Source organism: Leptidea sinapis, chromosome 5, assembly GCF_905404315.1.
Source record: "Leptidea sinapis chromosome 5, ilLepSina1.1, whole genome shotgun sequence".
Taxonomy (NCBI): Eukaryota; Metazoa; Arthropoda; class Insecta; order Lepidoptera; family Pieridae; genus Leptidea; species Leptidea sinapis.
Genome location: NC_066269.1, coordinates 2,678,248 through 2,705,080, shown reverse-complemented (window position 1 = coordinate 2,705,080; position 26,833 = coordinate 2,678,248). Strand labels below are relative to the sequence as shown.

General features: G+C 34.4%; 1 protein-coding gene across 2 annotated transcripts in view; it reads right to left on the bottom strand.

The window, feature by feature from the left end:
* LOC126964633 (neurogenic locus Notch protein) overlaps positions 1 to 26,833 on the bottom strand; it is a 181,426-nt gene that overhangs the window by 54,535 nt on the left and 100,058 nt on the right. For both annotated transcript variants that reach the window (XM_050807856.1, XM_050807858.1), the window contains exons 3-5: positions 18,982 to 19,259; positions 10,669 to 10,795; positions 8,459 to 8,676 (exon numbers count right to left, since the gene is read on the bottom strand). In XM_050807856.1, coding sequence (XP_050663813.1) covers positions 8,459 to 8,676; positions 10,669 to 10,795; positions 18,982 to 19,259 — 623 coding nt within the window. The remainder of the gene's footprint in view (positions 1 to 8,458; positions 8,677 to 10,668; positions 10,796 to 18,981; positions 19,260 to 26,833) is intronic.

The window sequence follows — 26,833 nt, the reverse complement described above, 5'->3', positions numbered from 1 at the left end:
ATGAATAAGGGGGTAAATGATTCAAATTGAAATGTATATTTTTGTACGTAGGATATAAAAATAGCACTTATTATGTATAATCTTAAGTTAATATATCTTAAGTAAAGATAATAGCTCAATTAAATAATTATAAAATATTTTAAATCGATCATATATTGTTTTTACGACACGGCCTATTTTAAGCTAACTGAAGTTACTAAGAGTAGCTTTGATTTCAAGACCAGTGGGAGGCTCTTTTGCACAGGATGCCGACTACATTATGGCTACCACAACGGCGCCTATTTCTGCCGTGAAGTAGTTATGTGTAAGCATTACTGTGTTTTGGTCTGAAGGGCGCCGTCGCTACTGAAATTACTGGGAAAATGAGACTTAACATCTTATGTCTCAAGGTGACAAGCGCAGTTGTGAAGCGCTCAGAAATTTTGGGTTTTTCAAGAATCCTGAGCGGCACTGCATTGTAATTGGCAGGGCGAATAAATTACCATCAGCTGAACGTCTTGCTCGTCTCGTCCTTTATTTTTGTAAATAAAATATAAATAAAAATAAGACTGTTTCTCATACAAATATCTGAAATAACTGTTTTTTTTTTTTCAAATTCACGTATTGATAGGTCCTGGATGTTGTGGGAAGTTTGTTGTAAAAGCCGATACACTGGCCCATAAACGAATTACAAATTTTTTGAAGATGTGTTTCATACAATTGTGTTTATTTCATGTATTTATTTCTTGATGAAACTAAGACTAACTTACATTTAAATCATTTTCATATATTAGGCTGCCACAGTTAATAAATTCATTCCCTTAAACTTTTCCCTAATTATTCAGACAAGCGAGTTATTTTTAAAAAATTATATCAATAATTTTCCTTTTCTTTTGCCATAACAGTCTTGATTTTGATCTCTTTTAGGTTACGTAACCAAAAAATTGCTTGTAAAATAACACATCAGATATCTAATGAATTATGTGCATCTAATGAACATAATAACCAAAAATTGTCTGATCAATTTCATTTTCTGTATTAACACATAAATAATATAGATGTCAGAAAAGCTCTATATATCATCACAATCGAAATAGAACCTTATGATAATGAGATTAAGTTTAGAATCCCTAGTAAATGACGGTCATTATGGAGCTTGCACATCTAACATTCATTATCTTGATGTGGCAAAACTGGTATGAGTAATTTTGGCCAAAGTTCAGCCTTTCACTTTTATCTTCAACCACATATTTTTTAATTTACTTTATATATTATGTTTATTGTATTACTCATATCATAATCATCATCAGCTGGAGGAGGCCCACTGCTGGACATAGGCGTTCCCAAAGATTTCCACGACGGTCCTGCGCTACCCTCATCCAACGTCTTCCGGCTGTCTTGACCAGATCGTCGCGTCGGTCCATCTTATGAGGGGCCTATGAACACTACGTCTTCCGGTACGTGGTCACCATTTGAGGACTTTACTGCCCCAACGGCCATCAATTTGTCCGTCGAGCTATGTGCCCTGGCCTTTCCACTGCCCACACTCAAAATTCCCATAAAAATATAATGATTACATTGTCACACAGATTTTTCTCTCCGTTCTTCATAATTGAGCAACTACTTTTAATGTTCGTTTTACTACATTTTAAGGGAAATATTTTATTATTGTTATATCGTAATATACGTCTCCTCTGCAAGAATGCCTTCTGCTAAGCTTTCACATCCATTGCCTTCTAAGTATATCTCTTTCGTCTCATGAAGCTTCATCTTTATCACACACATACATATATTTTGGCGACCTGTATAACCGAGTGGTTAGCGATCCTACCTACTAAGCTAAAGAGGTCCCGGGTTCGAATCCCGGTAGATGCAAGCATTTATATGATGAATATGGATGTTTGTTTCTGAGTCATGGATGTTTATATGTATTTATGTATGTTTAGGTAAGTATATTGTATTAAATATATCATTGTCTTGTAACCCATAACACAGGCTGTAGATACTTAACTTGGGGCAAGATAATTTGTGTAAAAAGTGTGTCAATATTATTAATAAAAAAAATAAAAAAACATACAGCTAGAAATGCTCACTTAGGTAGTAACTGTAATTCGTAAATTGTTTCCATGTTCTAGAAAATAATCACAAACTACATTATACTTACTTAAACAAAAATCCCTCGTCTAGCCACACCCTCTCACACTTACTTAAAGTGGCTATAAGGTCGGACAAGTTACTCTCATATTAATTAACATATTTCCAACTACTTATGTTACAAATTTAATTATCATAACTTCGGCGATAAATAAGGCACTCATTGTGATTATAAGTGTGGGAATATGGATTGTTTTAGAATAAACGATTATACAGGAATAAAGTAGAATGAATGAAAAAAGTATATAAATATCAGTATTGCAATCTTCTTTATATATAAATTACGTGACACGTTGTTTGTCCGCGATGGACTCCTTAGCTAATGAACGGATTTTAATGGGGATTACTTCATGGAGTGCAGTTTCGTCCAACTTCAGAGATAGGATAGTTTTTATTTCGATTTGGGACCTATAAATAATTTTATTTTCAATATTTGTTTTGTATGGACATATTTTCTATGAGAGAATTTTTTGACACACGGTTTGACAGTTCTGCTGTGAAACAATTTCGTTTCAAAAACAGCGACCATATTTTAGTAAATAATTCTTGATATTACGAAATATTACTGACAAATTCATAAAAAACAGCATTTTCTTTATTAAGTACAGAACAACGTCTGTTCGGTCAGCTAGTCTCGATACATACAAATTTCGTATTACGTTGATTGTCCGCGATGAACTCCTAAACTACTGAACCGATTTTCATCAAATTTTGCACACTATGTGCAGTTTGATCCAACTTGAGAGATAGGATAGTTTTTTTATTTCGATTCATGACCCTGAACCTCCTGTTTGCTGCCGATGCCATATGGCAACAGCATGAGACCACCGTTTACTACTCTGATATATAAATACCACTACCATATACCATTAAAATCCGTTCATTAATTTAGGAGATCATCGCAGACAAAGAACGTGCCACGTAATTTATATATATTAAGATATAAGCTGTTTTTAATGAACTTCTACAAATTTCGTAATTACCAAAACAGATTTAAATTACGATATTAAATTTTGCAAATATGTTTAGGTGTTTCACTTCACCACGCACCGGTACTCAGCTAGTCAACTATAAATATTTGAACATTCAAAAGATTAGCAACTTCTCATTTAGACTGAAATTTTCAGAAGGATAGTTAAATTTTGTGTGTTTCTTTTGAACAACCTTATATTATAATCTTCTATTCTCTATATTGTAGGCATTAGGCATTTATTTTCTTAAAATTGATTCTTCTTTTGAAAATCTTCATTGTTATATTTTTGTACATTAGTACTAATACATTCCCCAATAGAGGCTTGTATGTCGATTATTTTACAAATTTGCCCAATAGAGGCATGTTTATTAAGTATCACTACAGAGGAAGTAATTGTGCGGTGTTTCCGGGACGATACGACATGGGTACCTTTAAAAAAAGCGCGTACACCTTCCTTAAAGGCCGGCAACGCTCCTGTGATTCCTCTGGTGTTGCAAGAGATTGTGGGCGGCGGTGATCACTTAACAACAGGTGACCCGTACGCTCGTTTGTCCTCCTATTCCATAAAAAAAAATTGTTGACTAATACTATATGTATATGCATAGCATGTAGACTAGCAATGCCGCGCGGTTTTACTCGCTTAGACACCGATCTCATGGTAGTGGTACGTCTAGTCTAGTCAGACTTAAGATTTATTTTTGTTAATTTAAAAGTCTTATTTAACTTAGTCATTATATTTTTTGCAGTATTTTCTTTCGATTGATATTTCTAAATTCGAAATAAAAAATTTTTGACAATTTTTTTTACCACTTGGGTTATATTATTGAATTTTTATCAGGGATCTCTATTTTTTTTTTTTTTTAATGTAATATAATGAAGATGCAGCTTTCTAATGGTGAAAGAATTTTTAAAAAATTGGTCCAGTAGTTTTTGTGTGAAAACATTACAGACACACTTACAAAAACACAGATGTTTGCTCTCAATAATATTATTTTAGATATCGTGACTTCCACGTTACTCATTCTGAACCCTTACAGAATGGAAAGCTCACACGTTTTAGTCATAGAGTTGGAGACAGAAGATTAACGATACCAATTTATTAGAAATATGACTTAAATGTCAGAAGTAACTCAGTGAAGGAAAAGGTTAGGTAAATAATATAGAACCTACTTTTAATTCGTGAGGATTGATAAGAGATTTCTATTTGTTTTTTTTTATGACAATAAGGCACAAGACGAGCAGCTGATGGTAGTTGTAACGCCCTGCCCATTACAATGCAGTGCCGCTCAGAATTCATGAAAAACCCAAAAATTCTGAGGGGCACTACAACTGCGCTGCCTTGAGACATAAGATGTTAAGTCTCGTGTGCCCAGTAATTTCACTAGCTACGGCGTCCTTCAGACCGAAACACACGAATGTTTTCATATTACTGCTTCATAGCAGAAATAGGCGTCGTTGTGGTACCCATAATCTAGCCGGCATCCTGTGCAAAGGAGCCTCCCACTGGTAAATGATGATGCGAAGGTGGAATCAAGCGGCTAGAGAGAGAAGATACACAATGAAGCGACCGACGTCTCTACGCAACGCAAAGTGATTCAACAGTTCACAGAGCCCCAAATAGTTCGAGCTGATACTGGGGTGCGCCAGACCAGAGATGACAGCAATACTCCATATGTGCTAGAATGTGGGCCAGCTTGAAGTATTGCCGAAGTATAATAATACCCATTGCACTAACAATTCTATGTTTATATTCGCTAGCCATTACAATTGCAAACAGAAATTACGCCAATATAACCAGTATATAACTATGAACACCTAACCAGCCTGGCTTTCGAGTCGTGGTAGCCTCAGGGCATCGTTGAGGTCAAAGAACACTGAATACACAGATACACCACACGCACACCTCTACTTAGTGGCTAGTGATTGACAACCTCCGCACGTAACGTGATTTCAGTGACTAAGATTTATCTTTAAATAAGAATAAAATCATTGATAGTGCCTAAATAATTTAGAACCATAAATAAATGTCTTTTTTTAGAAATATTAATTGTAAGACTAAACAGCTAGCCTAACTACTTGTCTTACTAATTAATTAATTTGTCAGGATATTTATATACTTTGATTGATTTTAAAATTTAACAATGTTGATACTATTTTATTATGAATAGAAGGACATAATAAATCAATCACCGTCGCTCATTTCCAGTGGGAGGCTTCTTTGCACAGGATGCCTGCTAGATTATAGCTACCACAACGGCACCTATTCCTACCGTGAAGCAGTAATGTGTAAATATTATCGAGTTCGGTCTGAAGGGCGCTGTAGCTAGTGAAATTACTGGGCAAATGAGACTTAACATCTTATGTCTCAAAGTGACGAGCGAAATTGTAGTGCCGCTCAGAATGTTTTGGGTTTTTCAAGAATCCTGAGCGGCACTGCATTGTAATGGGCAGGGCGTACTAATTACCATCAGCTGAACGTCCAGCTCGTCTTGTCCTTATTTTCATAAAAAATCATACCCCCACGCAACACCAGAAGAATCCCAAGAGAGTTTCTGGACTTTTAGGTGGTGATTTTGTGGGTTTTCATGCTTTTTAAAGGTACCCATCGCGTATCGCTTCACAAGTATCGTATACAATATTACTATTTACTAATAAATAGATACACAAATGAGGGAACAAAAAGAAAAATTGACAAAGATCGTTACAGAATGGTATTCAAGAGAAGTCCTTAGAGGAGGCCTATGTCGAAAGACAAATTACTAGTTAAGTTAATTTAAGTTTTATTTTAAGAAAAAAATGAGTTGGTAGTAATAATAAAGGCTAATTTTATTTATTTTTAGATATACAAACATTTAAGATTTTCGTCAGCCATAGGCATAAAATGTTGATAACAAAGATCATTACTGTGAAATTTTTACTCTTTGCACTTTATTGTATTGCAAAATAGTCCAAGCCAATAAATATGAGAAACAAACATCCAGCTATCTCGCAATTAGCTTGCTTTTGCCTGCGGCTACACTTTATCTTTTTATATATTTTTAACAAGGCGTATGTTACGACTCTTGAGATTTAGTCTGAGATCTATAGCGTACTTGTACTTTACTAAAGTAAAACTTTACTAAGTATGAAAACGCAAACTTGACCCTTGCATTGCGCTGTTTTAGATTAAGCTCAGCATAATTTCAGCTACCAAATGACTATTTAAAGCGAAATCAAAGATTATGCGAAGCTTACACTCAGCTACGTTTTACGTAATTACTTAATTGACAAAAAATCACCAATCTTACAGATTGAAATAGAGTGACCCCCTCAAGCTATTTAAATTAAAAATTTGATTGTAACAGAATTTTATAAAAAAAGAAGCCCGCTGAGTTTCTTGCGCCCGTTCTTCTCAGATCTCATACAAAGATTTTCGAATGGATGGTAGTTTTGACGTTCTATAAGTGATTTTCATCCTATTTTGAATTTGATTTTAATAATGTTCAACTTTTCAGCTTTTTAGATATCCTCATTTAAGATTGTATCAGAAGAGAAAATGAGATATTTGAATTATTTTTCGTTAAGAATGATAGTTTCTTAACTACGATAGTAGAAGAGCCAACATAAAAAACAGAATGCAATTTTAGAGCATGAGATAAAATTACTAGAAGTCACTAACGAATAATAGTGCCTTCATTGCTTCAAAGTCGTATTATAACTTTGTGATTCCAATGTCCTAGATCCAATAAATACAAATTTAGCAAAGTCAGTACGTAAAAGGAACAAGTAATTGGTAGTCTACATATGGTAATGTCAGTTGGCGGTGAATTACTATCATAATGTACAGCGGGCATTTTGTATTTATGAGACAGGCTGGATGGTTTATACAAATTAACTACGCTTTTGGATTTACGATTGGAAAAAGTGGCTTTTGTTGTTTTGTGCCATATGTTCAGAATCCATGGGTGAACTAACTTCAACCGTTTCCAATAAGCTTACGAGTAAAATCAAACAAACGATGGAAACAGCTTCCAAGCGTGACATAGGATAATTAATATAATAAGATATATAAGATAATTTGTTAATTACTCTATGCTAATATTCTAATTAACCTACACACACATACACCCGCTCGCAGATACACACACACTCACTCATTAACACAAACACACACGCATACACACATTTCACTTTTCATTTACAACCTCCACCTTTTTCTCAATGCAAAACTGTTGTTTCATTTTCTATAAATTAAAAAAAAAATATGTAAATAACACAGACGAGTAAAAAAAGAAAGACTCCGCGCCGTGATATTAGCAAGTGAAGCACCGTAATGTTAGTGTGTGTGCAGTTACGGGGGATACTATTTACATAATTTTTTCTCCCTTAAATAATCATATATGGCCACAAATACTTATATAGTGTCGTTTTAACAGTTTTTCACAACGCACGATGGCATTTTTAAAATATTTTATTACGACGCAAACTGATCTGTCACAGACGATGACAATTCTCATAATGGCCGCCTCTCGGCCTGCAGTAGTGTAAGTGTGTGCGTGGGGCTATGTATTTACACGATAATCGGCTTGTTTTTGGTGCTATACTGTTATGTAAGGTAACACGGAGTCCTTATTTATTTACTAGTCCGTGGTAAATAATAAGTCAATAAGTAACTAGTAAGTAAATTTTGTAAGTTCAGTTATATACCCAAGTTTACTAATATTATTTTTAATCTCTATTTTAAAACCTAATGCACTAATATTACCAGGCACAGGTATAATGTTGCTAAAAATCAGCGGAACACAATATGGTCTAAGCTCTAGACTTCTAGAGAATTATCAATTTTTAGAACTCACTTTTTACCAATCTATAATATAATAAGTCTGGCCATAAATACTCTTACAATTAAAATAAACAAAATATTACATTTGAATTTGGAATCTATTATTTTTATATGATTGTTCATTGAGTTTTCTAATTTTGGCGCTAATACATTGTACAATATTTTGCGATATTTAAATGGGGTGGGGTTATAAAGAGAACCGAATGTAATTGCATTACACAAAGTAGGTATGGAGCCAAATGCAATTTTTATAACTCTCCATACGCTTGGTAATAGTAAAATGTTTGTGTACCGGGCTATTAATAGGTACAATGAGACCTCCTCTATTTGTGACAGAAAAAGATTTGGCCGTCCGCGTAGTGTTTGTACAAAAAAGGTGGTCAAAGCAGTAAGGGAAATAATTCGAAGAAATCCTGTCCGAAAGCAAAAGAATTTATCTCGGGACTAGTATATAAGTAATAGTAGACTCTTTGAACTGGGCTTCTTATGTTCTTTTTTTTAATTGAAAACTCTCAAGCAGTCTCACTTACCAGTAGGACAATCACACTCGTATCTGAGTTGGTCGAGCGGCGTGCATCTCCCTCCGTGCAGGCATGGTGATGGCTCGCACGGGACGTACTCGGCGTCACAGTCCCGCCCCGTGTACCCGGGCTCACACACACAAGTGTACGAGCCGTGAGTGTTGAAACACCGACCGTGATGGCAGGGCCCAGGACCACTCGAACACTCAATGACGTCTTCAGTACACCTACAAACATAATAGAAATAAATGCCTATTATTAAAAAACACCTTAAAGAACATACTTACAGATAACGCGCGATTTGAATGCAGAGAACAGGAATGCGATAGTGATGTGACCTAATTATAATTGATGACCATAATTATGAGTGTGTCGATAAATTAAAACAATGCTCAAAGTTTACCATTTTAACCTAATACTTAAAAATTTTTGTTCTACCTTCCAACACACAATATGTCTAAAACTTTTTCCGCCATTTCTAGTACATAGAGATGAATGTTTACCTCGGACCTCGACTGCATTCAACTTGCGAGATAACTGTAGGTGGGGCTGCATCATATTAGCTGTTTAAGTTAAGGTTTAAGTCAAAATTGAACGTTAACAGTAACATAGACTGCTGAATAGTATTTTCTTTGATTAAAGCGAGTGTTACACATTTAAATAAAACACTTTGAAAGAATTAAAACGCGTGTAATTGTAACTGTTTTTACATTAGATTTTGCATAAGAGTTACTTTTTTATTTTTATTTTAGCTAACCCGTCGTGTCAAGACCTTTAACTTAAATTGAAAAAGTAACTTTTACGCAAAAACCGAATGTGAAAATAACACGCGGTTTAATCCTTAAGACGTGTTTTAATTAAATAGACTGCTGAATTCATTGGCATAGTTAAAGTTCATCTTTTCACGCAATTCTTTTAAACAGATTTTCGCTTTACATTTTAATACAATATATATTTAATTTATTCGCTTAATATACTTGGAACTGGTTGGCGTTTTATTCTTAATTAAGAAATGTTCATTTAAATTGCCTGAACACATTATAAAGATCTTCGTATCGTAACATTGAAAAGTCCTAAACAGAAACTCGTAAAAAAATAATTATTGTACGAATAAATTGTACTGAACCATTATTTTCCAGTCTTAATCAATTCTCAATAATTCGTGGTGTCAGTTTACGTAATAGTAAGACTTTTATGTTTTCTGTTTGTTTGTATTGATAAATCACGTGATTGGATCTGGTATTTCGTGATAAAATTGATTACTTAATCAGATAAACTGTTGAACATTAAAGTTATTTATTTTCAAACGTTACTTTATACAGACATCGATGGAAGCTTTTATTTGGTAACTTTTTATATGTATATTTAATAAAACTGTTATATTTAAGGGCAATATCACTATTAACTTTCAATTAACTATATTTTGGCAATGAGTGGGCTTAGCTTAAAAGCTCCTTAATATAATATTAAGGAGCTTTTTCTACTGCGAATCTTTATCTTTGAAGGTTTTTAGGGAAAATGCTTGTATTCCATCCATAAGTAAGGCGTAAATGATATTATCTCAAAATTGATTCCTTTAGAATTCTTTTTGATGTCATTTCTAATATACTAGATACTACTACCACTTCAAACAAATGGCACTCTGAGAGAGAAGAAGCGGCGCAAGAAACTCTCCCAGCATTCTTTTTTTGAGCTCTGTCTAATTAAATATACAGTATTGTACTTTTTTTGGTATTGATATAAAATAATCATAATCTAGTCCCAAGCTATTGGATCACTTAGATATTCAGCTGTGGAGTAGTAGGATTTGCGACGGAGCCATTTTTTTTTAAAACATTTAAATTTATTTATAGATAATGCCTGAACAGTGGCTGGGACTTTATTATAAAAGTGTAAACATTTACCCTTAAAGCCATTATGTATCTTATGAATGATTATTTACGAATCGAACAGTGCCATATTAAACAACAAACAAGAAAGAATAAACAAGTTGTTTACAAAACATGTGAAGGTCGAGATTTGTTTACTTTAGGTACCTATCAAATTCTATAATATCTCTCGCGGAAATTAGAGGTTTGACGTGACATTTGTAACAATTCTTCTCAGGTGCGAGGCATACTCTGTCATGTCAATAAATGATTTTTAAATTTTATTTTAGTAAAATATGGAGTAACCATAATTAAGACCAGAATATCGTTGAATACTACAGTCTCTCTTACCTGGATCCAGTGTAGCCAGGAGGACAGACGCAGGAGTATCCAGCAGTTGTGGTGTTGTCTGCGACGCAGCGACCTCCGTGGTGGCAAGGCTGCGAGGCGCAGTGGTCTTTATGAGAACAGTCCTCACCTGGAACAAAATATAGAAAATCACTCAACCGATCAAAAGACACCAGTCAATAAAATGCCATGTTCATGGACATATCGCTAGTTGCAGAAAGCATCTTTGAAATTATTGTTTCATTTTATCACATGCTTGCTATCTTTAACTGTCAAAATGAATAAAAAAGTGACCGTATTATATTCAATGAAACATTTACTTTAAGTATGTTCTCTGCAACTAGCAGTTAATATATTATTAATTATAGAGATGTAAAATATACACAAATAAAATTTTAAAAACAAAATTTTATGAACGATGCGGGATTCGAACCCACGACCTCCGGCGTTCCGTGCCGGTGCTCTAACTAACTGAGCTAACCGTTCGAGTACCGCCTCGCTATAAAATTCTGTTTGCTTTGTTCAACTCTCAGGTTGTGGCTTGGAATCCCGCATCGTTCATAAAATTTTGCTTTTCAAATTTTATTTGTGTATTTATCCTAGAAGTGACCCTCACACACAAATAAAAACATAACATATGTAAAATAAAGATTGGTATAGTTTATATTTTTTATTTTAATTCGTTAAAATCTCACACGCACACACTCACGTCTTGTTTCCGTCGGGATAGGCAGAGACAACAGAACGCCACTTGCTTCTATCTAGAGTTGCCAACCCTACTATATAGTATCCTACTGTATTAGAGGCGCGACGAACTATACTTCTAAAAAAAGTATATAGCAGGTGAAACTACTATATTTCAATGTCATCAAACTCAAACTAATAATCTTCGGTTCAATATCGGCATCGTTAAAATAGCAAAAAATATTATTTTAAAAATTAAAGTGCCTGTTTTGGAACCTTCTATTATTTTTTCATGCTTTCATCATCTACTATTTTTCACCAACAAAGAGTTGGCAGCCCTACTTCTATTCTTACAAACCTCGAGCGCTTCCTCTACATTCATTACTCTTTTCATACATGCTCAAGATTTCTCACTCTATTTTTGTACGCAATCACTTTTGCAAGCAAATAAATGTAGAGGCTTAACATGTACAACACAAAACCATTTGTTACACTTCTTAGAGCTGTTCCACCTTCGCACGACACGCCACAGATTAAGATATTATCCCCACCATCTGGATGTGTGGCGTTCCTCCACTGTGTGGTTTTCAAGGAACTTTCTTCTACGTACTACAAAGCTGTGGAATGAGCTTCCTTGTGCGGTGTTTCTGGGACGATACGACATTAAAAAAAGCGCGTACACCTTCCTTAAAGGCCGACATCGCTCCTGTGATTCCTCTGGTGTTGCAAGAGAATGTGGGCGGCAGTGATCACTTAACACCAGGTGACCCGTGCGTTGTTTGTCCTCCTTTTCCATAAAAAAAATGTTTGAATAATGAATTATGAATAATGAATATTTTAAAGGAGATGCCAACTACTTTATGTCAACAATATTCCAATGGTTTTAACTGCCTTTATTCGAAGAATTTAATAAAAATTCGAATTCAATAGAATGTCTACTAATTCATTTTAAAACTCATTTTTCACTTGACTTTGTTATCAGATCTTTAAATACTTGGATAAATAGAGTATCTACCTACTTACCTACTTGTTAATAGAGACTAGCCGTTTCGACCGCTTCGCTGAGCAAATTTTAAAGGAAAAAAAATATTGAAAGAACATTGGAATTCAAAAAGCCATAAACCATCTAGGATAAATTTCGCATCGAATGGTGATAGTTTCATATCGATACGATCAGTGGTTTAGGCGTGAAAGAGCCTCAAACAAAGACCATTTTCATTATATAAATAAACTACGTGACACGTTGTTTGTCCGCGATGGACTCCTAAACTAATGAACGGATTTTAATGGGGATTACTTCATGGAGTGCATTTTGGTGCAACTTGAGAGATAGGATAGTTTTTATTTCGATTTGGGACCCATAATTATTTTTATTTTCAATATTTGTTTTGTATGGACATATTTTCTATGAGAGAATTTAGTGACGCACGGTTTGACGGTTCCGCTGTGAACCAATTTCATTATAATAACAGGGAGCATTTTTTACGAAATAATTCTTGATGTTTTGAAATATGATTGATAAATTCCTATAAAACAGTATTTTTTTCTTATCTACCGAACAACGCCTGTCGGGACAGCCAGTATATATATAGATTAATTTATAATGAATTAATAAAATTAAATCTATTTCTAAAACGCTCATCTCTAATAGTGTAAACTATAAAAATTATTCACAAATTAGAACCATCGCGGCCTTTCTATTAGGGGATCATTACCGATTGGTATTCGTGATGTTCTATCACCTTGATCTTATCCCGTGATAGATTTTATTCCCGACCCATTAACAGGAACCGGGATTCGATCTTAACACCATTCCGATAATTACATAATAAACCAACTCAGAACGTCGATGATGGGGTATTTATAGGCCATGTCATAAAGGATATAGAAACAGTTTTCATGTAATGGGTTCCGTACCCTATTACAAAACTACGCTGTGAGTCCTTCTGTCTGTCAATACGATGTAAGGACAATGCTGAAATTTAGACCGCCATGATTGTAAAAAAAATCTCATAAAAAAATGTTTGTTGTGTGTTTTTTATGACAGCAAGGGACGCGACGAGCAGGACGTTTAACTGATGTTAATTGATACGCGCTTCCCATTACAATGCAGAGCGCTCTGGATTCTTGACAAACCTAAAAATTCTGAGCGGCACTACAATTGCGCTCGTCACCTTAAGACAAAAGATGTTAAGTCTCATTTCCCCAGTAAGTTCACTAGCTATGGCGCCCTTCAGACCGAAACACACTAATGCTTACACATTACTGCTTCACTTCAATGTGGCATGTTTTGAAAAAAAAACATATTATTAACAATGTAAATCATACATATAATCACAGTGTCATGAAATATATTTGAACACAAGTACGCTATATATGAATTTACAGTGTTTGGATATTTGCGAGCGTATATACTTTATACGCTGGGATATAATTGAAACTGAAGTTATTATAAGCATAATGGATATATTCGGCTTAGTTGTGTATGACGACATTTAAAGCCATCTGAACTTAAATTCATTATCTTTATTTCCAAGAAAAAATTTCAAAACGTTCCGACTCAAGAAAGGTCAGAATTGGTAATGGTCAATAAAATTGTTTTAAAACTTCAGCTACTTTGTAACGACCGACAATATTACCTAATGTTTCTGTATGAGGCGATTCATTGAATCATAGTCGAAGAGCTGACGAAAAAGTAATTGCTACAATAACCCCCTTTCTGAAATTGTAACAACTACAATTTGTATTGTACAAGAATGATTTTTAAAAAATAGTAAAAAAAGCATTTAATAGATTAATTAGAATTAAGCATGAACATATATCGAATTACTAAGGCTTATTTAAAAGAAGTGGACACGTGTAAATGTGACAAATATTCGACTTATAAATTAAAATAAAACGTAATCCACAAAAATTGTAGAAGTTTCTCATAGATGGCTATCACATCGGTAGGATAATGTACCAATGTTTGAAGGGCGCTAATCAATTACTTAGCTAAATATCCTCACTCGGGTATTGGGCGATTAATATTTTCAAAAATCTTGATTTACACAGCAATGAATAGATAATAATTATTACCAGTAAGGCTTCTTTGCTCAGAATGCTGTTAAGCAGTAATGAAGTTTAGTAAGCAGTTTGAGACTTAACATCGTATGTCTCAAAGTGACGAGCATTTTCGCAATTGCGATGTCACTAAAAATTTTTGGTTCAATGAAAACTTATGATTGGCACTGTATTGTAATGGCCAGGGTGTATAACTAAGCTTAAGGTAAAACTCTTGCTCGTCTAGTAAACGTCGAGTAAAATATTTAACAGTGGGAGGCTTCTTTTCACAGGATGCCGGCTAGATTATGGGTACCACAACGGCATTTATTTCTGCCGTGAAGCATTAATGTGTAAACATTATATACCGATCAGAATAGCACCGTAGCTAGTGAAATTACTGGGCAAACGAGATTTAACATCTTATCTCTCAACGAGATAAGCGCAATTGTAGTGCCACTCAGAATTTTTGGATATTTCAAGAATCCTGAGCGGCACTGTATTGTAATGGGCAGGGTGTATCAATTACCATCAGTTGAACAAATTGCTCGTCTTGTCCCTTATTGTCATAAAAAAATCAATCTATGGTCTCGTACCTTCATACAAAAAAGTAAAGCAGCTCTTCGGCTACAAGAGAGTATAATGGCTGACATCAGAGCCTTGTAATGAGAAGCCGTTGTCAGCAGCTATTAAAGTGATGACAACAAGAATTGATCACTAGAATACCGATTCATTAGAGTAGTTTAACGGAATGGCCGCGGGTCGAGCATCTGGCGGGATTTTATTGAAGAATCAAAATGTAATAATTTCTGATTGCAACATTATTTAGAGTCCGGAAAATTACCAAGATGTTCAAATGTTACGTAGATATAGTTTTAAACTTCATAGTTGTAGTGGTTAGGAGATGACATAGGCTGAGGCTAAGTGATATGCTTAAATTTTATAATACAGTTTACTATAAAATAACGGATTACTTAGATGATAAAAAAGCTTGGGAATGAACTTGCTCTAATTCTGTCTAAATAAAACAAAACTTTAATTTTCTAGAATAATATATTATTTTTACAAACCACATTATGAAGCTATTATTATTATCACGAACAAAAATTTAGGATTCAAAAGATCAAATATGATTTCAATGAATACTGATATTTTGACTTTGACCTAGGCGTATTCAATATTGGGGAGTAGCTAAAAGGATCCATGTTGATAGTAAAAGAAGTACAGAGGAGAGCTTGTGTTAAGTGTTCTTCCTAAGTAATATTGTCACCACATCCATTTCTTCCGTGAAAGATCAGGTGTTGGTGAAATTACAGGAAATAATATTATTTGAAGTAAGACTTCTTTACGCACGGTTGACTTGGGGAGTAAGCTGGTGAATGCGTAACGAGAGCGTTACTAACGTTAGCTGATGATATTATATTAAAAATAGGGGGGAGAGACCCTTCTAAACCTACTGATTGACATATTCAGGGCGTTTCTAGCGCATGGATACATACACACACCTCATCCTGGAGTGCCGAAGTGTGGCCACATAACGGGCCAAACACCTGGGGTCACCGACGACTCTCCCCGAGGTCATGGGTAACATCAGAGGTTTGAGTAACTTCTTTGAGAAGTTGGGATGACAAGATTAGCAACCCTACTCTACCACGCAAAATAGGCGCATAGCAGACGTCGAGTTGCGGAAAGTAGCCCGTGAATACCAATACCTATACCTTTTCTATTTTATATCCTGCTGTATCTCCGTTAGTATGTTCGTCTATTTGCTAGTTTATTGCAAGCCTGTGATCTATACTATAGGCTTCTGTCATTTGCTATATCTAATCCCTGAAGTCACTATGACGTCAGTAAAATGGCAACCTATCCTTAACTCAACGCGCGGGATTATAACACGATGTAATCAATCAAATTTGTCAACCAATCGACATGTTCAATAGACTGAGTTGCGACTGACACCAATCAGACAAACGGAGCAAGCAGCGAGCTCAGTTTACGCTTGACTCACTTGTCAATTCATATTAGATCAGTTATGTCAAACCACTTTTTAAACTACCTTCATTCTAATGACTTTGTAACAGTGTGATCAAAATAATTAGATCTACATTCAAGTGTACGAGATGCATCCTGAGCAATCGTTTCAACCCATATTTAAAAAACTAGGATTGTTACCTTTGCCGTCGCGTTATATTTTCGAGAAATGTATGTTTGTTAAATAAATTAAGAATTGTTTAAATCAGCTAATGATCTAAATCCGCGGAACCGACGTGATCCGCAAAGACTCGTTCTACATGATGTTCCTAAAATTACTAAAGATAATAAAAGTTGTGTGATTGTGTACGTGTTTATAATAAGTTACCGAGTAGCATTAAAAGTTTAAATTCTAGATTATTCAAGAATAATTTATATAGTTGGCTAAATGCTCATAATTTTTATAGTGTTAAGGAATTCATGTATAAGAAATTCTGATAAATATTTGCATGCTAGGAATAGTGCTAGCAAAACATATAAGCTCATTATTATAATATTTTAACACAATTGTATACTATGTTTTTTGCAAATAGATATATTATTATTATTATAAGTGTGTTGTTATTTAAGAGTACAGACAGTAGGTACTTTACTGTGAAATGCGAAAAAAATACGGTTTTGGAGAATGAATAAGTAAAACTGACTATGGTGCAAATACTAATAATCTGTTTGATAGAAACATGTATTATATAAATAAAAAAGGGTTATACAAAATATCATCTGCTCAGAATAGACCTATTGATGCTGCATCTAATAAGGGCCTTATAAAGCCTCACCGGACAGCACTCTCGTATTAAACTTTAATAAACATAATCATATTTCCAACTAGAATGCTATTATGCTGTCATTTACAAAGATTAATTGAGGTGTGGTAGCGAATGTATCCGCCGGTCAGAGTGCAAGCAATGATAAAAGTTAATATGCTTTAACAAGACGGTATTTGATTAACATTAGGAGAAAAATTTAAGGAAATAAACATTTTGACTGATGCATCTCTGTATGTTCATAAGCACTGTAAGGAATTTGCTAGAAATTGCGACAATTATAAAGTATTTGTTTACACGAGGAATAAACATAAGCTTGTTATGCCAACTACATCATTATTTGCTTCATCCAATAAATTGTTTTAAGTCAATTTTTTGTATATCATAATGATAGTTTTTAGAAGAAAAAATAGTTATTTTTCTTCTAAAAACTATCATAAAAAATCTATAAAAGTCTATTGAAAGAAAAAGCGCGACTGTAAAAAGAGACAGGCACCTAAATTTATAAGATAAAACGTGGGAGAAAATAACACCAGGAGAAGATTAATATGGTATGAGATCAACCATACCTAGCAACATCTACCAGGACTTCATATGCAGCTTAGAGGTTCATGCACGATGCAGGTTTCACTTCTGACATGTGTACTTATAGGTACGCACACAATTTTTTTTGGTATACGATCACCACAGGACACCTTTACGAATTTACTTTCACAATGATGGAGTATTTTTGATTGGAACAACTGGCGCTCTGAGTGCGATTTAAAGTTGGGCGGTGGTGATCCCTTCACATCATCACCGGCCATATTCATACTTCTACCACTTTTTCGTCGTGCCTATCGAGTTTCTTGTAGAGTTGGTTTAACAAAAGAGCAACTACTTCCGTTGACCAAGTTTCGGGTGAAGAAAGATTGAGTGTCTTATCCTAGATCATCATCATCATAATCATCATCAGCCGGAAGACGTCCACTGCTGTACAAAAGCCTCCCCCAAAGATCAATTCAAAATCACTATATTCATGTAGTCAATATTTATATTATCATTGTTTTACAAATCATTTCAATTACAATATAATATATGCCTTCTTCTGTCGATTGATCGATTCGATCTTCACGACGATCGGTCCTACGTTGCCCTCATCCTAGATATTATATGGACATTTATCATTCATTCATCTATATGTTCATAAGCACATTGAGGAATTTTCTAGAAACTGTGACATTCATATTGTTAACACGAGGAACAAACATAAACTTGTTTTGCTTCTACTCGGTTGGGTCGAGTTAGTAAGTCTTTTGTTGGGCGATGTATATGCTTCTACAATATGATCCCAGAAAATGTACAAAACAAATGTGTTACGAAATTTAAAAGAATTGTTAAAAAACGTTTGTGTGGGAAAGGTTACTATAGCATAAACGATTTTCTTAATGACACCACGGACTAGGAAGAAAGCGAAGACCCTCAGGCTCTATAATTATAAATGTTTATTGTACGATATCACATTGTATACACGATATCCATATTTTTATATAAAAAAACAGCCCTCTGAGTTTCTTGCACCCTTTCTACTCAGGTCTGAGGCAGTTTCTTTTGAATGGGTGGTAGTTTTTGACGTTCAATAAGTGATTTTGAATCCTATTTTGAATAAAAATATTGGAAATATTTTCTAAGTTAGTTCACGAACAAAGGACACAAATGACCTTAGAATAAAATAATATGAATGAAAAATGTCAGACATAATCTAAGTATAGATGAATGAACGCATGAATCAGGAAATACACAATCAATGACTCACCTGTATAACCTGGGGGGCAATCACATTTGTAAGTATGCAATGACGTCAGTCTGCATGTTGCTCCATTGAGACATGGTGCTGAGTCGCAGGCAGCTGGTTCTTTGATCTCGCAGAGAGAGGCGCTGAAGCCCAGAGGACAGTCACATTCGAATGTTGGAGACCCTCCTCCGTTACCGGGTCTGACTCTACAGGAGCCCCCGTTCTGACATCGGGAACTGGATTCGCTGTGGCAAGGGTTCAGGTGCTGACAAAACTCGCCGGCGTAGCGTGACGTGCAACTGTAACAAACAAAAAAATAATAATAAGCATATGTATAAGAATTCATTCAAGCAGAGTTCAAGCACTTTTAAGCCCAGTACTATTTGATAACGTTTGAATTTTCCTTGGGAAATTAATATGGGTTGGTATTTTTACTAAATCAAAATCACTTTATACATGTAGTATGTCGAGGAAATTACACTTATGTATGACAAATTTTTCTTTTTTTTTAATTTACTTTAATTACTTGAGAAAAGGGCGTATTATATATAATAGCTTTAATGAGAAGAAGTGGGACTATAAGGTACTCATTGCTACTCGTATATATCAATATTTACAGCTTCATGGTTTAACAAATCATTTCAACAATATATGTAAAGTGATGCAACAAATATAAAAGTATATCTACAGAACCCCTTCCCCTGCGTTATAACAGATAAATTTTCAACCATAAAATTTCAATCATAACATAAGGAATGAATAAAAAGCCGTACACGTATAATAATTATATCATCCACGTGAGTAAAAATATTCATAAAATGAAAAGTACTGGGCCAAACTATGTCAAACTTTTATGGGTCTAAATGGCAAAATTCCGCATCAAACTAAAGAAGAAGCACGAAAATCGGCTCATAAATCTCAGCGTAATCGGCGTACATACATAACAAAATACCAATCGAATTTAGAACCTCTCCTTTTTGAAGTCGGTTAAAAATAGCCGAGCGCTACGTAATAACAGAAGTTCAAGCGCATAACGTGAAAATGTTATCTCTCATGTACTGCAACCAGCGTTTAAGCCGCAGCTTATTAAGGGCAAGCTACCAGACAATGAAGCGAACAAGCCGGTAGGTGTAGTATCAGCCGGACGTCGCCAATAAATAACGCAGATACTCGCGACACGACCGTGCGACATGCGCCCGCGCACCCTGCCCACTTCTACTAGGGTTTTTAATACGCTCTTATTTATGGCCACGATACTGAGATAGCGACGACACTGTGAAGGATTTTGTAATTGGCTCGTAGATTTCTATTGGCGATACTATAGACAAGGGTAGGCTTGTCTTGTGATTCTGGTTGACCATAAATATATTCTTTGACTAACGCAAGTTTTCATTAAAATAAACCCCTTTTTAATGGTTGGAGTTTTAAATGAAGAAGAGGAAAATCAGTAAATTTTGCCAAAAAACAATCTGTTTATATCAAATACCACCCTCAAAGGCAACAAATGGCGCTAAGCTTCATAATGAGAACTATGACAAACTCTTTCTTGACTCATTTCAACCGCAATTCCCCTGAAAACGTGCTCTAGAAAGGTCACGAAACGTCGGGTTGGCTAAAATAATAATAACAATGTAACTTTTATACAAAAACTAATGTAAAAGCAGTGACAATTACACGGTTTTAATCCTTAAAAAAAATGTTTTATTTCAATCTGGTTAACCATTTCAGAAACTTTAATAATGCCCTGCTTAAATACTCATTGCTAGTAGATATTGTTTATACTAAATATTGAAACAGTAAATATGATATAATCAGGAGTATCATTGAAGGCAAATAGAGGGAAGCAGGGGTAAGGATAGAAGGAGTTTTCTATTGCACGAAAAAATTTAATCCTGGATGGGATTCTGAGAGCTGAAGAAGAAAAGCGTACAGAGAAATGATCGCCAACATTCATTAGAGGATATCCTTTTGAACCTTTGAAGGTACCAGAAGAAGAAGAAATATTGCTTTACAATAATCTCAGGCGAGTTCCTGTTGATTCGAAGGCTGAACAAAAATTATGAGCTCCAGTTTTCGAAAAATCCGCAGAAGAATTTTTGGCGCCTTATACCTACCTGGGGGAGAATATAAGCAGCAACCACTCCCTTCTTTCTTAGAAATATCAAAATAGCAATTTCCTTATTATTGTGTTTATTTTACAAAAGTAGTATACTAATATATACTGTTAATCCACTACGACTGTATTTTTTAATAGTAGCAACGTTATGAGATTGACGAGATGAGGCGCAGATATGGTAGACATCTCGCCGGCATTCAGTGCATTGAAGCCTTCCACTAGCTCTCAACTATTCCATATTCCATGTAAAGTATAATTCAAAACTTGTAAATAACCACTTGAATGCAGAAAATTCCCCATACAAAACTTAGCTGATTTCAACATTATATTCTGTTAACGCGGGTAATTCTAATTTTATCAACACTTTTGTCGCATCCTTTGCACGCCTATGTCAGCTAGTTACTCGCTGTTCGTTGTACCGATACAAGAACATCGTCATCCCGAACTCATCTTATTCAAATGAGATGAGCATTTGATAGCGTCATGTGGAACACACATGTAAATCGCAGGTGTCCTTATTTGAAACCTGATGCTGTTTCATGTGTCACTCAAGAAGCTTTACATCCATTCATATCCATCGCGTTTTGATAGTACCCAGTTGTATGCAACAACATTTACGTTGTACAGAAATGAGATTTATACATGTCCAACGTATGGAAATTTTACTGTGCCTATGTTGTATATTTTGTCCCTGAATCTAATGTATTTTGTGCATTACAAAACACAGACATGCATTTGATTATACCATCGATAAAAGTGGTTCTTGACCAACTTAAAAAATCATAAAAGCAGGTTTATATTTGCAAGAAAAATATTGTATGACAATTGGTGTACTGCCAGTGCCTAATAAATTGATAACAGTTACTCTGGAAATGTATGATGAAGAAGAGTTGTTGTATTTTGTATTATAAACGTCGAATTGATGAAGTTTATACATTTTTCGTGTAGTCTTAAGCGCACAACGTTTTGGAATTTTAACAAATACTAAAAAACAGAATACATATATAGATAATGGTACGCAACCCTCGTACGCACTTGGCCGGTTTTTCAATTATATCGAGAAGAACAAACAAAGGTACAGACCAACTGATGTTAAGTGATCACCGCCTCCCATTTTCTCAAGGAAGACCAGAGGAATCATAGGCGCGTGGCCGCCCTTTAATATGAATAAAAAATGGCACATATTGAGATTTTTAATTAATGAGCAAACATTAAAAATCGTGTAATACAAATACCTTGGTCATTAGATATAGTTAAAGATAGAAGACATTGACATTACTTCAAGTTTAATGAACCAAATCCTAAAATCAACATAAAACTATTCAAAAAGTCTATTAAAATCTTAAAATATCAAATAACAAGGCGTCTCTCACGACCATTTCGGTGTTAATTGCTATCTAAATGTTATTTATTTTGACTAATAATATCTAATAGCATTACTGATTATTATAATGTTAAATATTACATTTACATTATCACCCACGCATGCATTTTAAATGGTCGAAGTTTGTATTAAATTTGATAGTTACTGCTTTCGTTTCGTTCAGCCATAAATATTTTATCACTGAATATTATTTTGATAGTTCCAACTTTATAAACCGAACTTTGGACATTTGAAAGATGTAGCATATAACTTATAAACAAAATAATCCCCTAGGAAGCAAAAGAAACATATGACCAAAAGAATAAGACGAGATGTATAACAAATCCAATATACATAAATACAACGCTTTTACAGTATTTACCACAAGAGGGAGGCACAGGATGCCGGCTAGATTATGGATACCACAACGGCGCCTATTTCTGCCGTAAAGCAGAAATGTGTAAGCATTATTGTGTTTTGGGACTGAAGTGCGCCGTAGATAATGAAATTACTGGACAAACAAGACGTAGTGCCGCTGAAAATTTTTGATACATTGAATTATTAAAACTTTCGTGAAATATTTTCTACTATATATTTGAAGCAGCTTAACCAAAGTTTAATCGGTGGAGATGCCGGCTTCATTTAATTATAATGGCCGCAAACTCACATCACTCTGACCCTTATGAAGGACCTTCAAATGGACCAAAACTAGTCTGAATCTACAAGGATTGAACGAGATTTAAGCTATTTCAAATATATTAAAAGCAATACTTAGTCACTATAATTGAACATAAACATTTGAATTCTTCTTTTGAATTATGGTCGAATATATTGGACACCGTTTACAAATAAGAAGAGCAAGAATCTCGCAATATCACAATAGCAACACTAAAGCAGTTCCACGAAACATTTGCAGACAAAACCCTTGGAAAGTTGAACCTGTATTGTGGCAGCGTGGGCGACGCACGATGCCCATTCCCCACACCCACGCGTGACCTTAAAGTGCAGCTTGATATCGTGTGCACTATGAAGAAAGCACAATCTAACCCCAAGTAGGCTTTAAATATATTGCATTTATTTTCTTCATCAAAATGTTTGGCAGAATTTTTAGATTATGTTAAGGAAAGATTTTCGTAATTGCGAGAAACTGCACTGTTTTGATTTGACTTTTAATTAGGGATTACAAAACTAAAGCTAGAATTCTTGAATTCGAAAGAAATTAGGACAAACTTCTGATGAACTCTTGAAACACTGACACAATCACAGATAAAAACGAAAGAAATGACATCACAATTGAAATAAATAAAACTCTAATTGGAAGCTATTACAGCAATCATAAAGTAAATGAAAGAGACACGAACGCTACCGAGCAGTTAATTGCATTGTAGAAAAACAATAATGCCACGCCGCAAAAAGATGACACCAGCTACCTGGCTGGCGATTATCTTTTAAAAATAATAAGCAAACCCCAAGCAACAACGGGCTTTTGTTTCACGGGATAACGAGTTAGGGAGCTAAGAGTTATGTTAGTTCGATGAAATATATGTTTCTAGAAAAATTAACGGAGAAACCAAATTTAAAATAACAATTTGTTTACTTCTTTTACACGATTTTTATTAGCTTCACCTGTATGTATGTTTATGTGTCACCTACTCATTTGAGCGCTATTTTTACCAACTTTAAACGGTCAGATTTCGTTCAAACTTTGTAGATTGATCGAGGACTGATGACAATACATTAATTCGATAAAATTATTCCATTTTTCAATTTGCAAAATAAGGTTTTTATTAATTTTTATATTTTTCATTTATTAAGGCAGTCTATGTATTATCTAGTTAGGCAGGAATTGATGTTTAATTTCAAATTTCAATCATTATCTTTAACCGACTTATCTAATATTAGCAATTTTTCGAATACCAAAGACAATTTTTGATTCAACAATGCAAATAATAGTATAATGTAGTAGAAAGCATTTTCTATTTTTTAGTTCGGCTTTCTATAAAAGGCGTGTTTTTTAGTTTTTTTTAGCTACTGTTTTTTTTTTATTAAAAATATTAGTCATTTTCCTGTCTATCTATAAATTACAACAATGCTAATCGAATATGTTGGTGGTAATATTTTGCCGATTTAAGAATTAGTTGCAAATATAAAATATAGTGACAATCTAGTTGCTATAACAGAAAATATAGAATTGAATGGAAATGTGAAATCAATACAAGATAATAAAGTAAAGTAAAAGATATTAATAGTTTTTAAAGAGACGATTTATAAGGAATCTCCAGAAATCCAAATAATTTTGCAACGCATCGTGTTTGTCCATGATAACTTTATAAAGGCAACTACATAAACTAGAACTGTATTGCCATGTAGAAGGTCTCGGCAAAGTCTGCGTCCAGTAATAACTTATTTGGTTGGACAGGAGATCTCGTGTCGCTTGAAGACCGGCGGAACGATAGCAATAAATAAGTTGAGTTGCGTGTAACTGTTTGGTCATACGATACACTGTAACGGTCGTGAACTTAACAAGACCTTGTATACCTTGTCTAAGGATATTGAACAAGCTGTTATTGGCTCGATACTTTCTCATTTTAGATTCTAATCAGGTTCATTAACGACACAAGGTAGGCATCTATCGGTTTAGTTTAGTATTTTATTTCAGTCATAAGCAGACAAGCAAAGAGTTTTTTTGTGGTTTCTTGTGGTGACATCGTGGGGCCAGTCGTTCCATTCCGTATATATGGTCGAGAGAAGCGATCCATGCGTCATGGTCGTGAACGTGTACTTGTGGTGGCAGGATGATCCTGTTATCGAGAATTTCAGTTATTTAATATATTTGTAGTTTTATGTATATATTTTAAAAATCGTTAATAAAATGCTTGCATTATACCTTTATTTAATTACAGTGTGTTTGGATTGATGCATCTACTATACTCAATAACTCCTGTGTTTTTATTAATTAATTTACATTTATTTTTTTGACTTACTCGTGTGGGGCATTGAGCATTTGACGTTTGAGTATTTTTCTTGCATCACTATACCAACATATATTGTAATTATATGTAAATGTTGACTTAAAAGAGTGGCAATGAGTTTCTTATCACATCTACTCATTAAATCTTAACTTTTTAAGAATCGAAAAAGCTTCAGATATTCATAAGTGTTATTTCTTGACCTAAATATAATGTAATTTTGAATTGATTTGTCAATCAATCATAACGCCACGAATAATACAGTAAATGTATTTTATGATTAGCCTAGGTAAAACCCAAACCAAAATGTCTCTTGAAAGTTGTTTTCAAAAATCCATTTCTACCAACTTTTAGCACTTACAATTTACAATGGAATATTTTAACTTATTGCACAAAAAGCACAGTGCAGACAAATCCACAAAGGACATATTGAAAGTGTCAGTGTTCCTGGAAGCTGTGAGGCATGTTCGTATCGTGCGGCTTATCTGATGTTCGTCGCGCGCCTGCATACGCTTACCTATTAGGACTATCGAGGAACATCGTATTAAATGTAATTAAATAATTAAGATGTGTTCGACACTTCAGCGGGAATTGTTCTCACGAGTGTGTCGGGTTCTTCGTGTTTATGTTTGAGCTGATGAAATATGCAATTGAATGGAATCCGATTACACTGGGTAAACTTTCTTGGAATCATACCGCACTAGAACTAATAGCGTAATATGAATACTAGCATCTTGATATCTCTTTCTTAGACAGATAAGCTAAAACTAAAGACTTACAATATACTAGCGGATAGACAAAGTGTGCGAGAGAGAAGAACATCTCTAATGGACATACAGCAAGATAGAAAAGGAAAGCTAACCTATTGTTACTGTAATCGATTTTTATTAACAAGTCATAAACAGACAGCCACGCTTAACGTAAGCACTACACTCTAGACACTAACGCATACATTAACAATAATACTAAGCATGCATTATCGGACTGTCATGTCATATAAACGCTGGTATATTCTATATCTGGGAGCTCCAACACATTACGTTTCTATTTTTCTGTTTAGAATAGGTACGCTACAACTTACCTAATTCAACTTCTGTATAAATTTGATTTCATTCTCTTTTTTTCTTTGTATTCACAAAGATAAAACGAATAATAAATCAAAACAATAGAAAATGTATACACTTTTATAATAAAGTCCCAGCCACTGTTCAGGCATTATCTATAAATAAATTTAAATGTTTTATAAAAAAAATGGCTCTGTCGTAAATCCTATTACTCCACAGCTGAATGTCTAAGTGATCGGACAGACTGGGACTAGATTGTGATTATTTTATAGCGATAGAAACTACTGTACAATATTGTATATTTTTATTGAAAAGAGCGCAAAAAAACAGAATGCTGGGAGAGTTTCTTGCGCCGCTTCTT